The sequence below is a fragment of the Pseudorasbora parva genome, chromosome 13 (genome assembly GCF_024679245.1).
Source record: "Pseudorasbora parva isolate DD20220531a chromosome 13, ASM2467924v1, whole genome shotgun sequence".
NCBI lineage: Eukaryota > Metazoa > Chordata > Actinopteri > Cypriniformes > Gobionidae > Pseudorasbora > Pseudorasbora parva.
Genome location: NC_090184.1, coordinates 29699646 through 29719602, shown reverse-complemented (window position 1 = coordinate 29719602; position 19957 = coordinate 29699646). Strand labels below are relative to the sequence as shown.

Genomic DNA, 19957 nt, shown 5'->3' with positions numbered 1-19957 from the left:
TTAAGTGTGAGAATAACCCCGTCCTCTTTATGTAGGTTGTAATAAAAAGACTGAATAAATAGAAAGAAAGAAAATAATACTGAACAAACTTTGTTTTTAAATTAACGTTATAAATATAAATCATGTAAATCTTACTTAATCATTGGGTTCATTGTTACTTTTATGAATTAAGTATTTACGACCAGTTTAATATTTATAATTAGAAGTATGTAATAAACACTTATCTTTTACTCTATACATTGTATCTTCAGTTTAGAGTAACACCGTACCAGGAACCAAATCAAAATGTACATGGAAAGCACGTAAAAATAATCTTAAGTGCTATATCCTTAGGTAAAGGTCCTAAAAGCGCGAGCGCAGGTCGTGGTGACGTCATATCCGCGCTCCGCCGGAAGCTCAAGCCCGTTGCTGGTTAGACCTGCTAAAGCCTCTTGTGTATTTTGCTCAAGTCGGGGAGGGTCAACTATCTTTTCCCATCAAACTTACAATATACGCGGTGACATTTGTTTACACGCAGGCAAACCTGATCGGGGATCATATTTAATCAGAAATGGACTCTTCTGAACACGGTAAGTGCCGTCTGTTTGCGAGTTTTTTTTTAATGTTTTGAGCAGGTGCACTAAAGATGCGTGTCTACTGAGTGGGTGGCGCTAATAAAAAGTGCAAAAGGATTTAAAGAGATTATTGTAGCGTTATAAAAAGCGCTAAATATTAATTAAATGCTTAATTTAATATCTTGTTTTGCTGATGTAATTGTAGGTTTTTATTGGTGTGGTCGGCCTGACAGCTGATCATGTAGTGTTGACCTAGCTAGAAATACTAAAATGAAACACTGTTTGGATAAAAATCCTCATGACACTCCTGTTGTACACAATCCCGATTTTGTGGCTCTCAGTACATCAGCTCTTTTGGCTTGAATCCCTGGATTTTTATTTGGTCAGTAGGCTCTTCCATGACCTCTCCAGGTGTAGCCATTGGAGGGACTCTACCGCCAGGCCTGACAGAGGAAGAGGCCGAAGAGTTACAGGTGGAACTCACCAAGGTACTGCAGACTTTTTCACCCTGAACACCCTTTACTCCAAGAGTTACCCTCACACTTGCAGCACAATTACTTCTAAGATTATATGAAATGTTGTGTTTTCTTAAAAGGAGTTCACCAAAACAAATACAAAAATTATCTCATCACTCATCTGTTGTTCCAAACCAATAACAAAAGACAAACACAAATTAAGAGGTTTTTAATGAGATCTGAGCAATATCTGCCCCTTCATTGAAAGCCACTCACCAAATATAGTTCAAAACATTCATAAAAAGAATAAATAAATAAAATAAATCCATATGTATCTAAGTGTTTAATCCAAGTGTATTGATTAGCCACGATCACTTTAAATTATTTAATTTCTGCTTTTATTTTATTCAGAGACCAATTAAATATGATAAACTGAAGCTTAAATGTACTTGTTTGGCATGCAAGAATGAACCTCTTTGGTTTTCGCACAAAGCGAAAAAAGCCCAGCCCTAAAATGCTCATGGTTTTATGGTGCTTATTTTGTTCTCATTGGAGCTTGACAGCCACTGGTCACTATCAGCATTTGTGAATCGAAAAGAGCAGCTTGGATATTCTGCAAAATATGGAAGAATTAAAGTGTATTTTAATATATTTATTTTTATGTGAAAGGTACACGTTGTAACTTTTTGTTCAAAATTAACAAACGTTAATACATCATCAATCCTTCTTTCAAAACGTGTTTTTGCCTTACCCTGATTCACTATGGTAAGCCTAAGTTTATATTTTTGACCTTACAGGATGGTTTTACAGAAAATTGCATGCATATGTCTCTCGTCTGTGCGTGTCTTGTCATATCCGTGAACAGAGGAAGGTTGTTCCGTCTTATTTTATTATTCAAGTAAGGTGTTTTATTGAACAGATAAATTATTTAACAGATAAATTGCCATTTGTAGCGCTCTTAACATACTTTATTGTAAAGCATCATCTTTTAAAAGTCATTTCATTAAGGTGCTGGCAAACTGAGAACCTTTCTATCTAAACTGGTTATATCTCTTAAGAGTTCTCGCTCTCTCTCTCTCTCGCACGTTTTTTTTTTTTAGTTATGAGAGAACCACATTCCTATTTGGCTGAAATATCTGCCTGAAGAACTTTGTAAGAGTGGTTTCCAACAATGGTTCAGAGGCTGCGGGACTGCAGAATGACTACAGAAATATTATCAGACTGAAAACTGTACATTTCTATTACATCTATTACCACCCACTGCTATTTATAGCAACAATGGAAATAAACGCAGTTATAATCACAAAATATGTGGGAGAGCCTTGCTATATAGAGTGATGATATTGCATTGTGATAGGTAGCATGTTAATTCTTAAGCAAAACTAGTTAGCACATAATTTGTAATTGAAAGGGTTTCAGTTCAAATATAGTTCAAGGTCTAGTTGATGTATTGTCTCCCTTAGGAACAATTTGTTTTAGATTTAGAGAACTGCCGCAACATTAACACACAACCCATACGACATTAACAACCATTCTAATCCTATAATCCTGCATCATAAAATTATACATAGCATTCAAATAATTAATTACCTAAGAGGAAAAAAAACACTCAACACAACCCTTGGTTACCTGTTCCAGTTATTGCAGTTATTTAACATGTAACTGCTCATTAATGCTTTTAACAGACAATGGAACAAATTAGTATTATCTCAGTTATGTCTGAAAATAACTTTTACCATTAATCGTATAAGGAATAGAGGAATGTTATGACAGAGAGACTGGGAGATACTTTAGAAAAGAGAAGAAAAGTGGGAAAGAGCCAGTCTAAGAGTAGAGCCCCAAGACTAGAGATAAAGAGATCCTAGAAAAAGAAGAGACCCAGCAACAGTTACAACTTTCCTTGACCGGAACCCAAAGGAGACATTCAAACTAACCAATAAACCTTTATTTGTCTGTGTTAGGTCGACGATGAGATTCAGACACTGAGACAGGTTCTCGTAGCAAAGGAGAGGCACGCCGCTGAGCTGAAGCGCAGGCTTGGAATCAGTCCCCTCTCTGAAATCAAACAGAACATCACCAAAGGCTGGCATGACGTTCAGTGCTCCAATGCGTGAGTACTTTCTGTCTGTTAAACCTCTCCATTGCTGTTTAAAGGTCACCTTGACATCCGTCTTCTCTAATCTCATGCTATGTTTTTATGTGCTGTCTAAATCTCTTAACTATGCCCACTGATGGGACATACATTTTCTATTATTAGTAGTACTATTATTATTATCATCTGATTAATTTAAATATACATTATATTATATCTCCCTATTTTCTTGAAGCTAATTGTTGGTGTTCTTTCACTAGCATCTCAGCTTAAACCATTTGTGTAAGAAAAAAAAAATTAAACCTAAATTTAGTTTCCGTTAATTTTTCTATATTTCTGCTTCTAGTTATATGAGAACCTCACAAACTCTTGGAGACTTGAATCGTAGAGTTGCCTCGTCTAATTTGTGAGTTTTCTCTCTTTTGCCTGTAGTTGCTTGGTCTAGTGATTCTGTTTGCTAGGTGTGGACCTTTCCATTTCTGTTTCATGTGTATCCTTTGTGCCTCTTTCAAGTAAATTAATGTTTCGGTGTACCCTTTCTATAAGGGAGTTTGTCAGTTTTCTTTCTCAAAAAAAGAACGGTTTTGTCATAATTTCTCGTAATACTTTATGAAAGTATATATCATCTCATGATCAAGAGAAGTAGCTTCAGTTCACATATCAATCTATGTTTTATTAGTTCTGACTATATTACTTGAACGAGGAAGCTGGCTGGCTTCTGATGCTCTGTGAAGTGAGAGACAAATATAAAAAAACAAGGAAATAGAAGAAAGAAAGAAAAAATACAAAATTAAGGTTTTGTCCTTTTTTGTAACATTGAGCGAGGTTCCTCAATGTTACAAGCTAAAAGCACAAAATAACCTTTCAGTTTTATTATATTTGTCTCTTATTTCCTATTTATGCCAAGCTCAACTGGTCTTTTTGTCTGGATTTATCCTTTGTGTTGACACATGTGCCGTTGGGTCTTTGGATGTTTGAATGAATGAACAGAAGTCCCCCCCCACCCCCACCCAGTTTTTATATACAGATATATTCTGCCCAAGACATTGATATCAGAGCTCTGTTAAGGTGCATACCGGTAAATCAAATAAAGGTGGTAGGTTTTTGATCCTCTTCAGCAGAATATTTTGAGATGAGTGATCAGTTATGTGCCACTTATGTATACACAAAAATAGCTCCTATATAGTGTTAGTGAGTGTTTTAAGACACCTAAGCCAAAGAGAAGTCAGACCTGTTTTAGGAGTTTTTCAACATCACTGGGTGGTGATTTGCATTCAGATCCGTGTGTGTAACTCCTGTTAATGTTTAAAGTTTAAGCTTGTGTTCTGGACTAGGTCCAGTGTCATTCGCTTATTAGCCCTTTGTCATCAATAGAGGGCTAATGTCAGAATCTTTTAAAGCTGCACTGTATAACTTTTTTAGTTTATTCTTAGCTAAAAACACTTAGTTCTTTCAAAAATATATGTGCCCATTAATGTATATTAACTTATTTCAAGTAATAAAGTATTCTTGTAAGTTTATAATATGCCATTGAAAATACATACGGGTGAGGGGTTCGAATGCTGGTCGCCATGTTGCCACTCCATCTTGAAAGTACATTAGCCAAAGAGGGACATACACATAAATTCAGGCTTCGCCTTTCGCGTTTTAACAGTCGATGGCACCATGTGTAAAGAGGGGGATTGCCATGTTAATCTTGGACTAAATCGGCCACCGTAGGCGTTAAAACGAAATCAGAATTAAGAGGAACAGAAACTATTATTCACTGGATGGTCATATACCTTTACACCGCTAGATGGGGGAAAATATCACACAGTGTAGCTTTAAAATTCATAAGTTAATTGCAGTCTTCACAATTCACAGAATGTAAACAGGAGTTTAGTATGTTATTAATGTGTAACTTTGTGTTTGTAGATACCTTACGGCCTCAGCCACTCTTGAGGACATTGGACGTTCTGATGCGTGAGTGATTAATATTATTTTCAAATGCATTTTATTATTCTTTTATGTTCACAATGTGCTTGCATTTTATGTGGGATTTTTTTGTTTTCATGTTTCAACCTGCTATATAAAAGGTAAAGTTACATTTAAATTTCATGTTAAAGTGTATAACTCTGAACAATAATGTAAACTTCATAAATTGATAATACATTAATATAATGTTTTATGCATTGTTATTATAGTACTATAAAGCAGCACTCAACAATGCTTCAACCCTAAAATAGGTTAAAATCCTTTTCCTTCAGATTGAGAGACTTTAATCTTGTAACAGCACTGATGTCACAGATGTTTAAGAAACTGAACAACAACGTTCTCAGTGACATTAGTGCAAAGTTTCCTAAGCGTCATGGTGTGACTGACTAGACCCCTCTGATGTCAAAGAGACCGGATCATAAATCAGAAAGGACTGAAGGACATCAATTCTTTACTCTGATACAAGGCATAAGGCTTTAGAATAATTTTAATAAAGCATTCTTTTTACTTTGAGATCTTCCTCAGGCAGGATCTCAATAAATGATGAGTTACCAACTCCATAGCCACTACACTAACCCCCTTTTCAGACTTATTAGATATCAGTGATCTGCTATACTGTCTCTCAGACCCTGAGGCTACAGGTTGTACTTGTTGTGCGGTTTGAGAAAAGTGTTGTGATAGTGTTTGGGCATGTGCTAAGAAAGCTGACTTGGAGAAGACATGATGGGATTTTCCTCAAGCAAATTGGCTTAGCCTTACCTAAGGTCATTAGAGGACTGTTTGAGGGAGCCTGTGTGGACCTATTTGCTTTAGAGATTATATTACGTGTGAGAGACTGAAAGAATTGTGTGAAAAAGTGTGGAGGGATGCTGCTAATGTGCATCTGTTTGTGAATGGTGCATATGTGAGTCTGCACAATTGTGTGGGGTGTGTGTGTAATCAGGAGGATGATAATTTGTGTTCGAGCCAGGTGCCGATTATGTACAGAGAGATTCAGGCTGCAGCATCTGTAGGCAGACAGGTGTCTAGATAGTCCGTCCTGTTAGCATGATGCTGAATATTCAGCGTTGCCATCACAGGGTTTTTTTTTTAAATCAAATTTTTTCCAGCAATACATGAGCTTGAGGCTTTTAAAAAATGTGCAGACTCAAACTGTTGAACTTTTGTACATAATTCACTGCTTTTATGATGCTTTTTTCAAAAAATTTTGAGTCATGGGCATTTTCATCTTTGATGTTTACTTTAATTGTGTGCCTGTTTTATAAACGTTGACGTGATCTTGATGCATTCACTTCTGAAGAGATGTTACTGCTTGAACTATGATTGTTCTCTCTCTCTTCTCTGTAGTTATAAGAGGACTCAGGAGACTCTGTCTCAGGCTGGTCAGATGACATCAGCTGCGTTCTCCACAATGGGCTCCGCCATAAGAAACCGATTTGGAGAGATGAGGTGAACACTATAGTCCTTCTCTGCATACCTTCTCTCTTCACGGTTTTTCTTCCTTTTACTAATCTTCCATCTCTTTTCACAAACGTTTCATCTTCTATTTCATCCTCCTCTGTGATTTCTTGTATGATGGTTGTTTTCCTGTCTATGTTTGAAGCTGGTCTTGTGCCTTCATCTTTCAAAGAGGTATTCTAAAGAGACAGAGGTTTTCAAGTCTCGACAAATGCCCTTTTTTCTTTCCCCGATATAACTTCAAGACTGCATGGGTGGAAACTTTAAAAATATATCACCTCCAAGTCAAAGTTTGAATACTATTCTGCCAAAATGTGACATTTGAGTGAACCGGATATTCAGCTAGAAGAATTGTAGGACGAGGCTTCATTTGTGACAATTAGCTGAAACATGATTTATTTGAAATAATATATACACTGATGAATCAAGCACAAAAAGTCTATGAAAAAATAAAATACGGTAAGTTGTGATCTAATTTTAAGTGGCTGGTGGTACTAATTCAAACTTGAATCAGACATTCAGTTCAATACATGTCTTCATGGCAGATTTTAGACTTCTAGCCAACAGTCATTGAGTGTAGCTGCAATAATATGGTATTTGTGTGATGGGAAATCTCCAGATGGCCACAGTTCTGTGATGTTTAGCATTGAACAGCTTGTTTTTAACACCTTGTCAAGGAACAGAGCTTATCAAAATGAGATGTTCTGCTCTGGTTTGACAAAACTACACCGGTTGTATATTTGCATAGCTTCTGAAATCATGTGATTATGCTTCCTGTGTTTATACCCTTGTTTTTGCTTCCCTGACTAAAATCTGTGACGTTACGTATACTCAACCAATCCAATGTTTGTGGTCTGTAAGATTTTTGAATTTTAAGCCTCTTATTTGACCAAAAATACAGTATAAAAAGTAACACCATTATATTTTAAAATAACTGCTTTCAGTTTTAATATATGTTAAAATGTAATTTATTCCTGTGATGACAGCTGAATTTTCAGCATCATTACTTCCGTCTTCAGTGTCACATGATGTCACAAAAATGCCTTTACTGTCACTTTTGATCAGTTTAATGCATTCTTGCTGAATAAGGTTATTTATTTATTTTAACTACTGATCCCAATGTCATGAATGGCAGTGTAGTTTAGTGTCAACTAATCCTATTCTACAACCTGTACATGTTTCTACCCTTTATCTTTCTCTCTCCTTCCCTAAATATCATCAATATTATGTTCTGATAGAGTTTTGAAGTGGTTCTTTTGTTTATTGCTGTGTTTTTCTCCACAATGCTGCGTACGGGCTGCTCAGGGCTCTGCCGTACTCTAACTCTGGGTAAGAGCTATACGCGAGCCTGCACAGGTGGCAGCCATCTATGAAGATTTCTAGAACATTCTATGGTACCTGTGAAGCTATAGATCTATCTTTACCACTGTCCCTAAAGTCTTAGTTTCGCATATGACCTTAAATTATTAGAGCTATGATAGAGATGTTAGCTGTAACAATATTATCATGTCTAAAGTTTGTTCTGATGTCTTAATAAGTTTTTCATTGTCCTATACAATCTCTCCCTTTCTCTCTGCTCTGTGCTTGGCTAACGTTGTCTGCTCGGCTAACTCCCTGCTCGCTCTGTCTGAAACCTGCACAGTAGCAACTTTTCCATGCGTCAGTCTTTAAGTATGCCAGCTATGAGGTAAATTACCAACACTTTTCTCGCCTGTTTCCCCTCTGCATAATAATAACTGTTTGAATGTTCTGTCTTTCACCTGATGTACAAATTTTTGTATTCAGCTTTTTCCTTCTTTTTTTTGTTGCTATGGGGATAATTGTAATACTTGTATATATTACTATTATTTAAGAAATAGTTTATATTCCTATTTGCAGGTGCAAAAAGACATGGTATCAGGTAGAACCGAGGTGATGGTCAACACTGACCACATTAGTTTAAGAGTATTGCACATTTAAGATGTAGCTCTCGTTTTCTGCAAGAAAAGCAAATGCTTTTTCAGTTTTTGTTTATGCCCTGTCAGCACTGCTTCACCTCAATGGTTAGAAAAGGTATTTTTTCCTTTGTAAGGTGTTTGTTTGTGTCCACATTTTAGGTTGCATGTAAAAAAATTTTTTTTTTAAAACTCAATCTAGTATTGATTGGTTATTATAATTTTTTAAATATATCTTCAGGAACTCACCAAGCTTTAAATCCTTCGAGGACAAAGTGGATAACATGAAGGTTAGAGCTGTTTTTTGTGTGTGTGTGTTTTTTTTTGTCCTTTTCGATTAAAGTTTTTAAATTTGGTTTCGATTTTAGTTCTTGCTTAACTTAGCACAGCTTGGCCCGTTTTTGTTGCTGATAAGACTATAATGTATTTTCATGTTTTGTTGGTTGTTATTTCTCAATCCATCATGTGTTTCTGTTATTTTTCCTAAAGTACAAAGTAATGGGGCGATCAAATGGGGAGAGCGACCATTCGCCAACCAGCAACAACGCACCTTTCTGAGCAGGAAGCACAACCTCATGACCGAGAACTGACCTCTGTGATCCCACTTAAACGCTGTACCCAAATACACTCCAGTTTCTCCACAGCTACATTAACTTCAAATGAATGTACAGACAGAAAATTATGCTTTATAAAACAAAGATGCCAACAAGCAATTACTTGAACATTTGAAGACTGCCAGCCTTGCAAATGATTTGTAGTCGAACAAAAACATCTCAAATTAGCATAGTGTAAAACTGGAGAACCCCTGTTGTGGGCTGTTGGGTTTTCTTCTGTGCAATTACCTTAAAATGTATTGTAATATTTTATTTTGTCAAATGACAGGGCTTCTTTGACACTTCAGTAGTAAACTGTCTGCTATGATTAGCATGAAGACTGTTTGCACAACTCACCTTTAGAGTGTCCTAAAACACTGTTGCCACTGTTTATGATTGTTACATTGAATATTGCACTGGTTATTACCCTGCTTGTTACTCAGGGCAAAAGGTGCTAAAGCTTTCCTTGCAACTAGACTCGAGGACCAGATGTGTATCATCTCTGAAGGTGTGTACTAAATTATTCACATTTATTTTCTTGTCTTGTCTGTTTTGAGTATTTCCCCAGTTTTCAAAGTCATTATAAAAAAAGATACTACAACTGTTCTAACAAAGAGGTTATGAGATTCAAGCTACACATATCTCCTAATTTGTGGTTGCCTGTATTTTAGATTGTGGTGTTTTGCATAGAATTAGCCTTTTCCCCTTCTTTTTCAGAGTAGATTACTGTAACAATGAACATAAAAACATTTGGTGTGATGATGGGTTTTCATAAAATATTGAATTACTAACAATCAGATGCCAGGCTAATATAAAAGATAATGAAATTAATGTTTATAATATTTAAACCAAATATTGTGGTGGGCAAAAGGTCAATTTCACTACGAGGTGATGTAAAAAAAAAACTTTTTTCCTTTTTTTTTTTTTTTTTTTTTGTCTTGTCAGTTTAGTATTTTTCTTTTGATTCATTCAGCTAGTACTGATAGGAGGACTGTCCATGCAATGACCTATAAAAGAATGTTACCATACTGACATAACTACTGGATAAAAGTTTGATGCTTTGTGTCTGTAACGTACTACACTGTTCAGGGTTTATTAAAGACGATGAAGTAAACGAGAATGTTGTGGTTTGATCTTTGCATGAGCACACTAACGTTCAGAATAAACGCAGCCTCACTTAATGGTCAATAATTATAACAGACAACAGGTGGCGACAAAAGTGTTTTCGTCCTACACTTTTTCCATATTTATTTGTGTTGCCTGCATTACAATCATATTCGGTTTTAACAAAACGTTTGGCACGTGATACGATTTATTTTATTGTTTACATTATTGGATGTATTTTGTTTACATTATTGGATGTATATTGATTTATTTTTCTTCTTCCTGTTATTATGATCCTTCACAGGAGATTTGCCTTTACTGATTTATATCTTTAGAAAGCTTCTTAGGCACGTGAACGTGATGGATTGATGGAAAGGGAACGTGTTGTTTGGTGACGCTTATCTTTACTTTTCTTTTTTTTTGGTGACGCTTATCTGCCCTTGTCTACAGATAAGGCTGACTCTTCTTTCCCCCCACCCCCCTTAATGCCAGCAGGTAAGTCACGCCCTCGGCTGCCAAGCAACGCCCTCTGGGAGGTGTATCGTCACTCGGTTAATAAATAGACCATGCTCTAATCATTCTGTAGAATTTGGAGCAGAGGAGCGAAAGACCTTGGAGGGTCTAACCCAAAAAACAAACTACAAATGGGCCCCGTCGCCTAGCGTTTACCTAACCAAGCCTTGCTTTTGGTGCATTACCAACATCAACACTCACCAAAAATCAAAGGTAAGGGAATGTTTATGCTTGCAAATATATAAATATATATATATATATATATATATATATATATATATTTTTTTTTTTTTGAAAGACAGGCAAATAGTTCCTAATAGGCAAATATAACTTTGACTAGTTCTGAGGTTTTTCTTTGTTAAGCATTTAGTGGGCTACATGTCAGCTTTTCAAAGCACTGTTGTATGTAGCACAGAAGGGTATTAACTAGGTCACGTGGAAAAAAATCCCTCTTCCCACCATCTGTAGCCTGACATTGCCGTCTGTAGTTCCTTGTTTTAAACTAAAGCAACACAAACAGTCTAAATTATTCTTCAAACACTCTGCCTTATTATTAATTATGATTACTGTATATTGGTATCATTTATTATTACTGTACATTGGACATTGATAAGCAGTGGTACACTAAATCAGGCGATGCACTTTCTTGTGTGCATTTCTTTTATTTATATATATATATATATATATATATATATATATATATATATATATATATATATATATATATATATATATATATATATATATATATATAATCTTTTTTTGTTAGCATACCTTAAAAATGCTAGCAGGACAACTGGGCACTTTTAATAACCAACTCTCATGAAATATGAGCTGTTCTGCATGCATGTTGCAGCACAGTCATCATAACTGTTCTGTACTGCTAAGCAAGTGGATCTCTGAAAATGGAAAGTAACAGCTGTTAAGTTTAATAGTAACACTGATAGGAAAGGATGGATGTGTAGTTTCAATGGAACATTCTCTTCTTTCAAATGTTAAAATTACTGACTGATTAATACTCAGCACAGATTGTTTGTGCATCTGCCTACCTCAGGTGTTTTCCAAGCCACCCTTGTATTACAAAGTCCACGTTGTTGTGGTGTCATGCAGCTGTCGTCCTTAAACACGTTAGTTCTCATTGTAGCTGTAAATTATTTTTCAAACAGGTCTTCCACCTTTCCATCTTCCACGCAGTTGACACTTAGAGGACGGGGAAAATGGCAGCAATTCCATCAAGCGGTTCCCTTATCGCAACCCATGATTACTACCGAAGTGAGTTTAATATTCTTTTTTTTTTAAATGTTATAATTAAGAACATTTAATGCATATATAAATGAAGTCTATTTAGTGTATATATATATATATATATATATATATATATATATATATATATATATATATATATATATATTTAAATATATATATATAATTAAATATATATAATATATTATATATATATATATAATATTTGTGCTCATATTTGTTCATGTTGCAGGGCGCATTGGATCTACATCTAGCAACAGTTCCTGTGGCAGTTCGGAGTACACTGGGGAGGTCATTCCACACCCACCAGGTATATCATCTGAAAATCATCTCGATATATAGTACATATATTGTATATGTAGTCAGCTTTCATTGTAAAGGAAAAGAAAAGCTCAATATCCAATTTCATGGCAGGTCTGGCACGACAGGACTCTGGCCACTGGTGGTCCAGTTTCTTCTTTGGGAAGCAGAATCAAATGGGGACACCCAATGGATTTGAATCCCAGCAGAAGTGAGTTTAAGAACGGTTTTGTGTTTGGCTTGACTCAGTCTTGGTCCTGGTTTTCATGCAAGGTGTTCTTTTTGATTTTGTAGGGTTGGCACCTACACAGTGACAAACGGTCAGGTGACCTGCGTTGCCCGTGAGATTGTGATGAAGAGACAGATGAGTGAGAGCAGTGACTCCGGGAAGGAGCCTGGATCTCCCCTCCCCACATAAACCACCCCGGCCCAATTCCACCCCCTTCACCCCTCACCCAGGAGTCACCGCAGGCAGAAGCAGGCGACGGAGGCTCCATTTTTCTTTTCTTATTTTGTAAAAACTGGCTGCTTTTTATGTCATGACATATAGTGCTCTTTTTTTTATCTATGACCAAAGCAAAGTTGTACAAATAAATGGCAAAAAATGCTTTCCATTTGACTTGAGTATTTTAGTGTAAGCCACCATCACAGGGTGCACTTTGCAATGATATTGTATTTGCTATAAATAAATGACTAACTGCAGCCCAAAGTGTGGTGTGAGTATGGTGTTTCTATTCCTCCTGCATTCTGTCTAAACATAGTATATTATTATCCATTAGCCTGGATTTCGGTGACTAACTATTAGGCTATCAATGTCCTTTCATACACAGATTAGCACCAAACTGTCTCTGTTCACTGACTTTGCTATTCTACAGAGAAGGAGCTGCTAATCAACAGCCTGTGCGCAAGATGTTTGGAATTAAGCAGGCTTTGGTGCGATTTAAAAACACGTGTGCTAAGACAGGACACAGTTTATATAACACTACACCTGCTGCCACTGGATGCATCTATTGTATGTGGCAACAAGAAACCAAAGCTGGTTCTTCCATCTGGTAGAATCAAGCTTGATAAGAAACCGCTAAGCAACGCTAGATGCAACATGGTCATCTGCGGAGCATGAAAGTGTTAATGGCATATGAAAGGAAGGTATTTTTGCACACTTCTAATGTTAAATCCTCACTGCATCTGTTGCTAATCATAGAAATGTGGCATAGATTCAAAAGCAGATTATTAGTCAAAAATAAAACGGTTGTTTTTAGTAACCATGACCTATATAATAAACTATTTGAACAATTGGAGAGTTTTGATAGGTCAGACTGTTCTAAATTAGAGGATCATTTACCAGCCTTTTTTAGTAGCTCATTGATTCTTGAGATAAGGGACAACACATGTCCTAAACACAAAAGCCCTATTTATGTTAAAATATCAACAGTAAGAATATCAACAACAAAAAAAGTTAAATCTAAAGGAGTGTATAGTTGGGGCATTCATTGCTTATACTTCTTAATGATTTCTTAAATATTATTTTAAAATCACTAGAACCTTATGTAATCTAACCTGTCCTCAACATGAGGTCACAATGTAAAAATGCCAAACAAAGTGTTTAAAAACACAACAAATCAAAAAAAATTCACATTTACATACCATGTTATTGTTATTGCATCCCAGGTCCCATGACATTTAACATTAATACACTGTAAAAAAAAATTATTTAGAAAAAAAGTTACCTGGTTGCCTTAAAATTTTGAGTTCATTGAAATTTAAAATTTTGAGTTAATACAATGAGAATTTTTTGAGATTCGACAACCTTTATTAAAATATTATTTAAAGATTTTGTAAGCATATTGTCTAATTGTGTGTATTTTATTTCTGATGATGCAGTGAAACATGCAAAATAGTGCTATTATCATGATTTCTCAAATTTTTATGTGGTTCAGATACAATAATATTTAGAGTTTCTATTTATTAAACAAATTTCCTTCATTGTATCAACTCAAATTTTTAATTTCAATAAACTCGAAATTTTAAGGCAACCAAGTTACTTACTTTTTTAAGTTAAACCAACAAAAACCAACAATTTTTTTTTTTTTTTTACAGTGTAGGAGTTCCCCTAGCCTGTAGTCCCACAGTGGCTAGAAAGGAAGATAGATGTAAACCAAGCCCTGGGGGGTATTCCAGACAGCAGGTTATGTGACATACCCAGGTTTGTTTAAGAGTAAGTTAGCCGATAGCCTTATCTTTCGGTTCCAAAAGCTCCAGAGGAGGTTATGTTCCAGGGTTAGTTCGTTTGCTTAAGAGTTATTGAGATAATAATAATAATTAGTAATTAAAAGTAATTAAAGTAATTAAAGAATTAAAATAAATAAGATTAGTTTAGATGTTAATTCAGTTCAAATATATTATTTATTTTATTGTCATCTCACACATGGATCTGCATTCAATTAATTAGCATCAAACAAACAATATAATCCTTATTCTCAGTCAATAAAGATTAGGCTACTTATTAAACGAATACATTTAAAAAAATAGGTGGCGATGTGCACTAAGAATGTTATGTAAATCGCTGTTAAACAAAAGAAGAAGAAGTAGAATGGCTGCTCTTCTTCTTAGCGTTTTTCTGTGGTTAATTATCGATTTGTTACTCTGTTGAGAATGCCTTGTGTGTTAATGGGAACATGCTCTGAGTTGTCTGAACTTACTCCTGGACTTGTTTTTGGAACCAGCATACCTCGAGTAAGCAAGGTTCAACTGAGAGTTCAAGGTATATGTGACGGTAAGTTAACCTTGCTTTCTGGAATACCGGTCTCCCTTTGAGAAAATGAAAGCTCAGATGGGCCTATCTGGAATCTTCCCTATACACTCAACTAAAGGATTATTAGGAACATCTGTTCAATTTCTCATTAATGCAATTATCTGATCAACCAATCACATGGCAGTTGCCTCAATGCATTTAGGGGTGTGGTCCTGGTCAAGACAATCTCCTGAACTCCAAACTGAATGTCAGAATGGGAAAGAAAGGTTATTTAAGCAATTTTGAGCGTGGCATGGTTGTTGGTGCCAGATGGGCCGGGCTGAGTATTTCACAATCTGCTCAGTTACTGGGATTTTCACACACAACCTTTTCTAGGGTTTACAAAGAATGGTGTGAAAAGGGAAAAACATCCAGTATGCGGAAGTCCTCTGGGGGAAAATGCCTTGTTGCTATGAGGTCAGAGGACATTGGGCTGACTGATTCAAGCTGATAGAAGAGCAACTTTGACTGAAATAACCACTCATTACAACCGAGGTATGCAGCAAAGCTTTTGTGAAGCCACAACATGTACAACCTTGAGGCGGATGGGCTACAACAGCAGAAGACCCCACCGGGTACACTCATCTCCACTACAAATAGGAAAAAAAGGCTACAATTTGCATGAGCTCACCAAAATTGGACAGTTGAAGACTGGAAAAATGTTGCCTGGTCTGATGAGTCTCGATTTCTGTTGAGACATTCAGATGTCAGAATTTGGTGTAAACAGAATGAGAACATGGATCCATCATGCCTTGTTACCACTGTGCTGGCTGGTGGTGATGGTGTAATGGTGTGGAGGATGTTTTCTTGGCACACTTTAGGCCCCTTAGTGCCAATTGGGCATTGTTTAAATGCCACGGTCTACCTGAGCATTGTTTCTGACCATGTCCATCCCTTTATGACCACCATGTACCCATCCTATGACGGCTACTTCCAGCAGGATAATGAACCATGGAAGCTCGAATCATTTTAAATAGGTTTCTTGAACATGACAATGAGTTCACTGTACTAAAATGGCCCCCACAGTCACCAGATCTCAGCCCAATAGAGCATCTTTGGGATGTGGTGGAACAGGAGCTTCATGCCCTGGATGTGCATCCCACAAATCTCCATCAACTGCAAGATGCTATCCTATCAATATGGGCTAACATTTCTAAAGAATGCTTTCAGCACCTTGTTGAATCAATGACACCAATTAAGGCAGTTCTGAAGGCGAACACAGTATTAGTATGGTGTTCTTAATAATCCTTTAGGTGCGTTTATCTCGTCATACGGGGAAAGGTTACCCCCATTTTCTCTGCTTTCCCCACCCAGAAAATTTGGAGAAAATGGAATCAGTTCATTAATTTTTTTTAATTTAATTTTTTTTACATTTAATTCAGTCGCAATGCCAGCACAGGCTACAAACAGACTTTTACTATATGGATTTGACAGCACCGCCATAAGTAAGAGTGTTTATTAATGGCCGATCTGTGATCAGAGATTTCTGATGTGGCTAATTATTCAAGTTTACACAGACTTTCTTTCTATATTGTTTAATACGGTTTATGCATCAATTAATCAAGCAGTGACTAAACGATCAACTTCCCATTGTTTCTCTTATTAGCATGAAACAAATCTGGTATTTAAATTGTGATTAACTACAAAGAGCAATCAAAGAACACTCTCTTTATAATGACTAAAGCTGTCAATCACATGTCGCGAGTGATCTGCACACTTGTCCAAACAAACTGCCGTTATGAATTATGCTGCACAATGAAGCTCTTACTCTATTCATATCGAAGTCGTGTTTGCTGTTATTTGGGATGAAAGCATTTTGTGAGAAAAATAGTTGCAATGACGAGCTCTGATCACTGCATTCACACAATAAACAGACTTACTGTCTACTCAATGCTTATCACTGTAGCCTTTCCATCTGTAATCAACACTCACGATCCATTAATCTCGACAGCTGTAATAGTATCCAAAAAAGTAAAGGTATTCCAGAGAGCTTCCATATGCAATGCATTTCAAATGCAAAGAGTCAGCCAATCAAAATAGTGGGCGTTTACAGTTAAGTCTCACGAGAGACACGCCCCTTCAAACAGAGCATTCAAGCCAGAGGGCTAAAATCGGGATAAAAAATGCCTTTTATTTCTAAATACTAACATTATGATTTTACTCAAAAGTACACCTCAGGAAATATTATAAAATAATTTTAAAAAATCCACATTATGGAACCTTTAAGATAACAAACAATAAAAAAGGTCATCTTTAATTATATTTTCCATTTAAAAATTACTCTGTGTCCTCACTTTGCATCAACTCTGTCAGGTTAAAAAAAAAACATCATTTTGAATAAATCAGGCAATGTCATGGGCAATTTTACCTCTGAGGAGCATATTCCTTGCTCATTTGTGGATCTCACAGTAGGACATATCCTGGAAGTGATGTTTTTTTTAAATATATTTTAAACAAATATATAAGTCTCTGTGGTTACAGCTTTAACATGTCAACAGTTGGGGATAAATGTAGACATTTTTGATATTCTTATTAAGACAGTTACAACAAACACAATTGCTCCACTGTACAACACGTAATTTTGTCAACTCCATCAGACGTCAACGTGATTTAATGTGTTTTTATGTTGTTGTTTTTTGTTAGTTTTTTTGCATATGGGAGTTCTTCTAATGCTGTTTCATGATTCTATTTACATATACTGTATATATAGGCCCAGCTGGACCTTTTTCAACTCCATCAGTATTTTACACCGACAGGCGATTGTGTTTGTTCAGTGAGGTAATATATCTTTTATAATTTATTGTGTACAATTATTAAAACATCAATGGAACTATATGATAGTCTTAATTACCTAAGAACATTAGTGATATATGTTTAATATTAAAAGGAGGGAGAATTATTGACTGAATAAATATACATTTATAGAAAAACTATTTAGAAATAAGCCTGTTACATGGTTGGTTCTCTGAGACCTTCATATACAAAAATACCACATTTGAATAATCCAGCAACATAAATCAGTTGTTTAAAGTTATCTGGTCTTTAATAATATTCTCAAATTAGAGTGATTGCAAAATAAAATGTATTGTTCCCTTAACGTTCATCTAACCAATCATTTTCATTAAAAAAACTTTTAACGTATGGCCTTTCGTCTGTAATATTTTAAGGCCGTATACTTTCCTCACTGATGCCACAGTTGTTCTAAACGGAGACAAGAGCTAAAAACAGCACAGTCTCACAATCTCCCTGCGAGCTTCACAAGCGAATCAGGGTCACACTGTACAAAGGTGAACACGTGTACAGATAATTTTGAGTACAGACATGTTCTTGGAAGTGTTTCAAGATGTTAAATTTGCTTTGCTATTCCCAGAGTGTTTGGAAACAGTAAAACAGGAACAGAGTTTCCAGTTAGTCTGATTAGCATTCCCAATCCCAAATGTCATTCTGATTTTTATTTTAGCCTGTTTTTATATTAACATTTCTGTTTATTGCTAATACAATATGATAACAGGGTATGACGTTTGTCCCCTATTATTTTATACTTGTTTGCTTACTGCCCTTGTTGTTACCTTCATGAATTAACGCACGTCTCATGGGAATGGGCAAAATATCACCATGTTTGGAGTTCCAGTCTCATACACAGTCCCAGTCCGTATTTTTGCCGCTCATATTGGACTTAACAAACATGTTCAAATAAATGGCACAATACTCGCCTATATATTGTTTGAAGAAAAAAAAGGTCTTGGGCTTGATGCAAGTTCCAAGGGCAGTGACAGGCAACCAAACAGTGTTTCCTGTTGTGACACTGCTTTGTGAAACAGGGCTGCAGTGGTATTTCAACACTCACTCAAGGCCATCAGAGAAGAAGACTGAAAAGCAGGAGAATTACTTAAAAGACAAAAATAAAGAAACCATATAATGCCTAGGATATAAGGGTCTTTAACAAATGTCTCTTTTCTGATTTGTACACTGCCACTGAAATCTGAATTATTGGGTGTCTGATTGCAGAGTACAAGAGGTGTCCACTGTCCAAAATCCTGCTGGGATGCCGGTCATCATGCTAATGTGACCCTCCTGAACATCCTGTCATTTTTCCGATTAGTCTTGCCAGGCAAGTCCAGAGTGTTCTCAATTCTATTTCTGCTCACCATGCACCCACAACATGCACACGTTGTGGCAACATTCATGTTACTGAGTTTTAATGTTTCATTAATCAATTATGCCCTCGTTCTGTTCGGTTATATTTAATTAATGATCACAACTCATGAACAGGCAACTCTGTGCCAACTAAAGCTGCAGTGGAAAGACTGCAGAGATTGTGAAATGACCTGCGTCCACAGGAACTGGCCAGACTCGTTCTGTCCCATATGTTGTGATTGTATCTTATATATAAGAGCTTGTTTGCAGCAGAAATATTTAAATGGGTCATATTATGAGAAATCAAATATTCATTGTACCATGAAAACTAAAACACTAAAAACTCCCTCCTTGTCACCAGTGTTGGGTAAAGTTACTTTCTCCGGAAAGTAATGTGTTAGGTTACTTTTTTTAAATATTGTCCTGTTTAACACTGTGAAGCTGCTTTGAAATAATCGTCATTGTAAAAGCTCTATATAAATAAAGGTGACTTGACTTTTGCATGACTTTTTCTCACCTTATCTGAGCCAAGTATATTTTAGGGTCCAATTCTCACTATTAACTATGACTTTTGCCTCAATAAACTCCTAATTACTGCTTGTTAATTGTTAGTATGGTAGTTGTTAATTTTAGGTATTGGGCAGGATTAAGGGAAGCAGAATATGGTCATGCAAAATAATGCATTAATAAGTACTTATAAAGCACATAACAAACAGCCAATATCATATAATATGCATGCTAATAAGCAACTAGTTAAGATTGAGAACTAAGTGTTACTTAAAGTTCAAG

At 36.0% G+C, this 19957-nt stretch overlaps 2 protein-coding genes across 12 annotated transcripts; both read left to right on the top strand.

Moving 5' to 3' along the window:
• The first annotated feature begins 371 nt into the window (after nucleotides 1–371).
• Nucleotides 372–9593, top strand: tpd52l2a (tpd52 like 2a). Of its 11 annotated transcripts, none has more exons than XM_067413853.1 (10): nucleotides 372–569; nucleotides 966–1042; nucleotides 2971–3119; nucleotides 3448–3507; nucleotides 5016–5063; nucleotides 6423–6524; nucleotides 7839–7862; nucleotides 8176–8220; nucleotides 8709–8757; nucleotides 8957–9593. In XM_067413853.1, the coding sequence occupies exons 1-10, from the start codon at nucleotides 551–553 to the stop codon at nucleotides 9023–9025; spliced, it is 642 nt and encodes a 213-aa protein (XP_067269954.1). In that variant the 5' UTR covers nucleotides 372–550; the 3' UTR covers nucleotides 9026–9593. The 11 variants fall into 11 exon arrangements, 8 of the variants coding, with proteins under 8 accessions (XP_067269954.1, XP_067269952.1, XP_067269956.1 ...); XM_067413851.1 differs by having other exon boundaries at nucleotides 945–1042; XR_010897566.1 differs by lacking the exon at nucleotides 8176–8220 and having other exon boundaries at nucleotides 945–1042; nucleotides 7839–7927.
• Nucleotides 9594–10732: 1139 nt separating this feature from the next.
• On the top strand, nucleotides 10733–12949 carry ppdpfa (pancreatic progenitor cell differentiation and proliferation factor a). The gene is made up of 5 exons (XM_067413863.1): nucleotides 10733–10890; nucleotides 11844–11949; nucleotides 12173–12250; nucleotides 12355–12451; nucleotides 12535–12949. The coding sequence occupies exons 2-5, from the start codon at nucleotides 11895–11897 to the stop codon at nucleotides 12656–12658; spliced, it is 354 nt and encodes a 117-aa protein (XP_067269964.1). The 5' UTR covers nucleotides 10733–10890; nucleotides 11844–11894; the 3' UTR covers nucleotides 12659–12949.
• Nucleotides 12950–19957: the final 7008 nt, after the last annotated feature.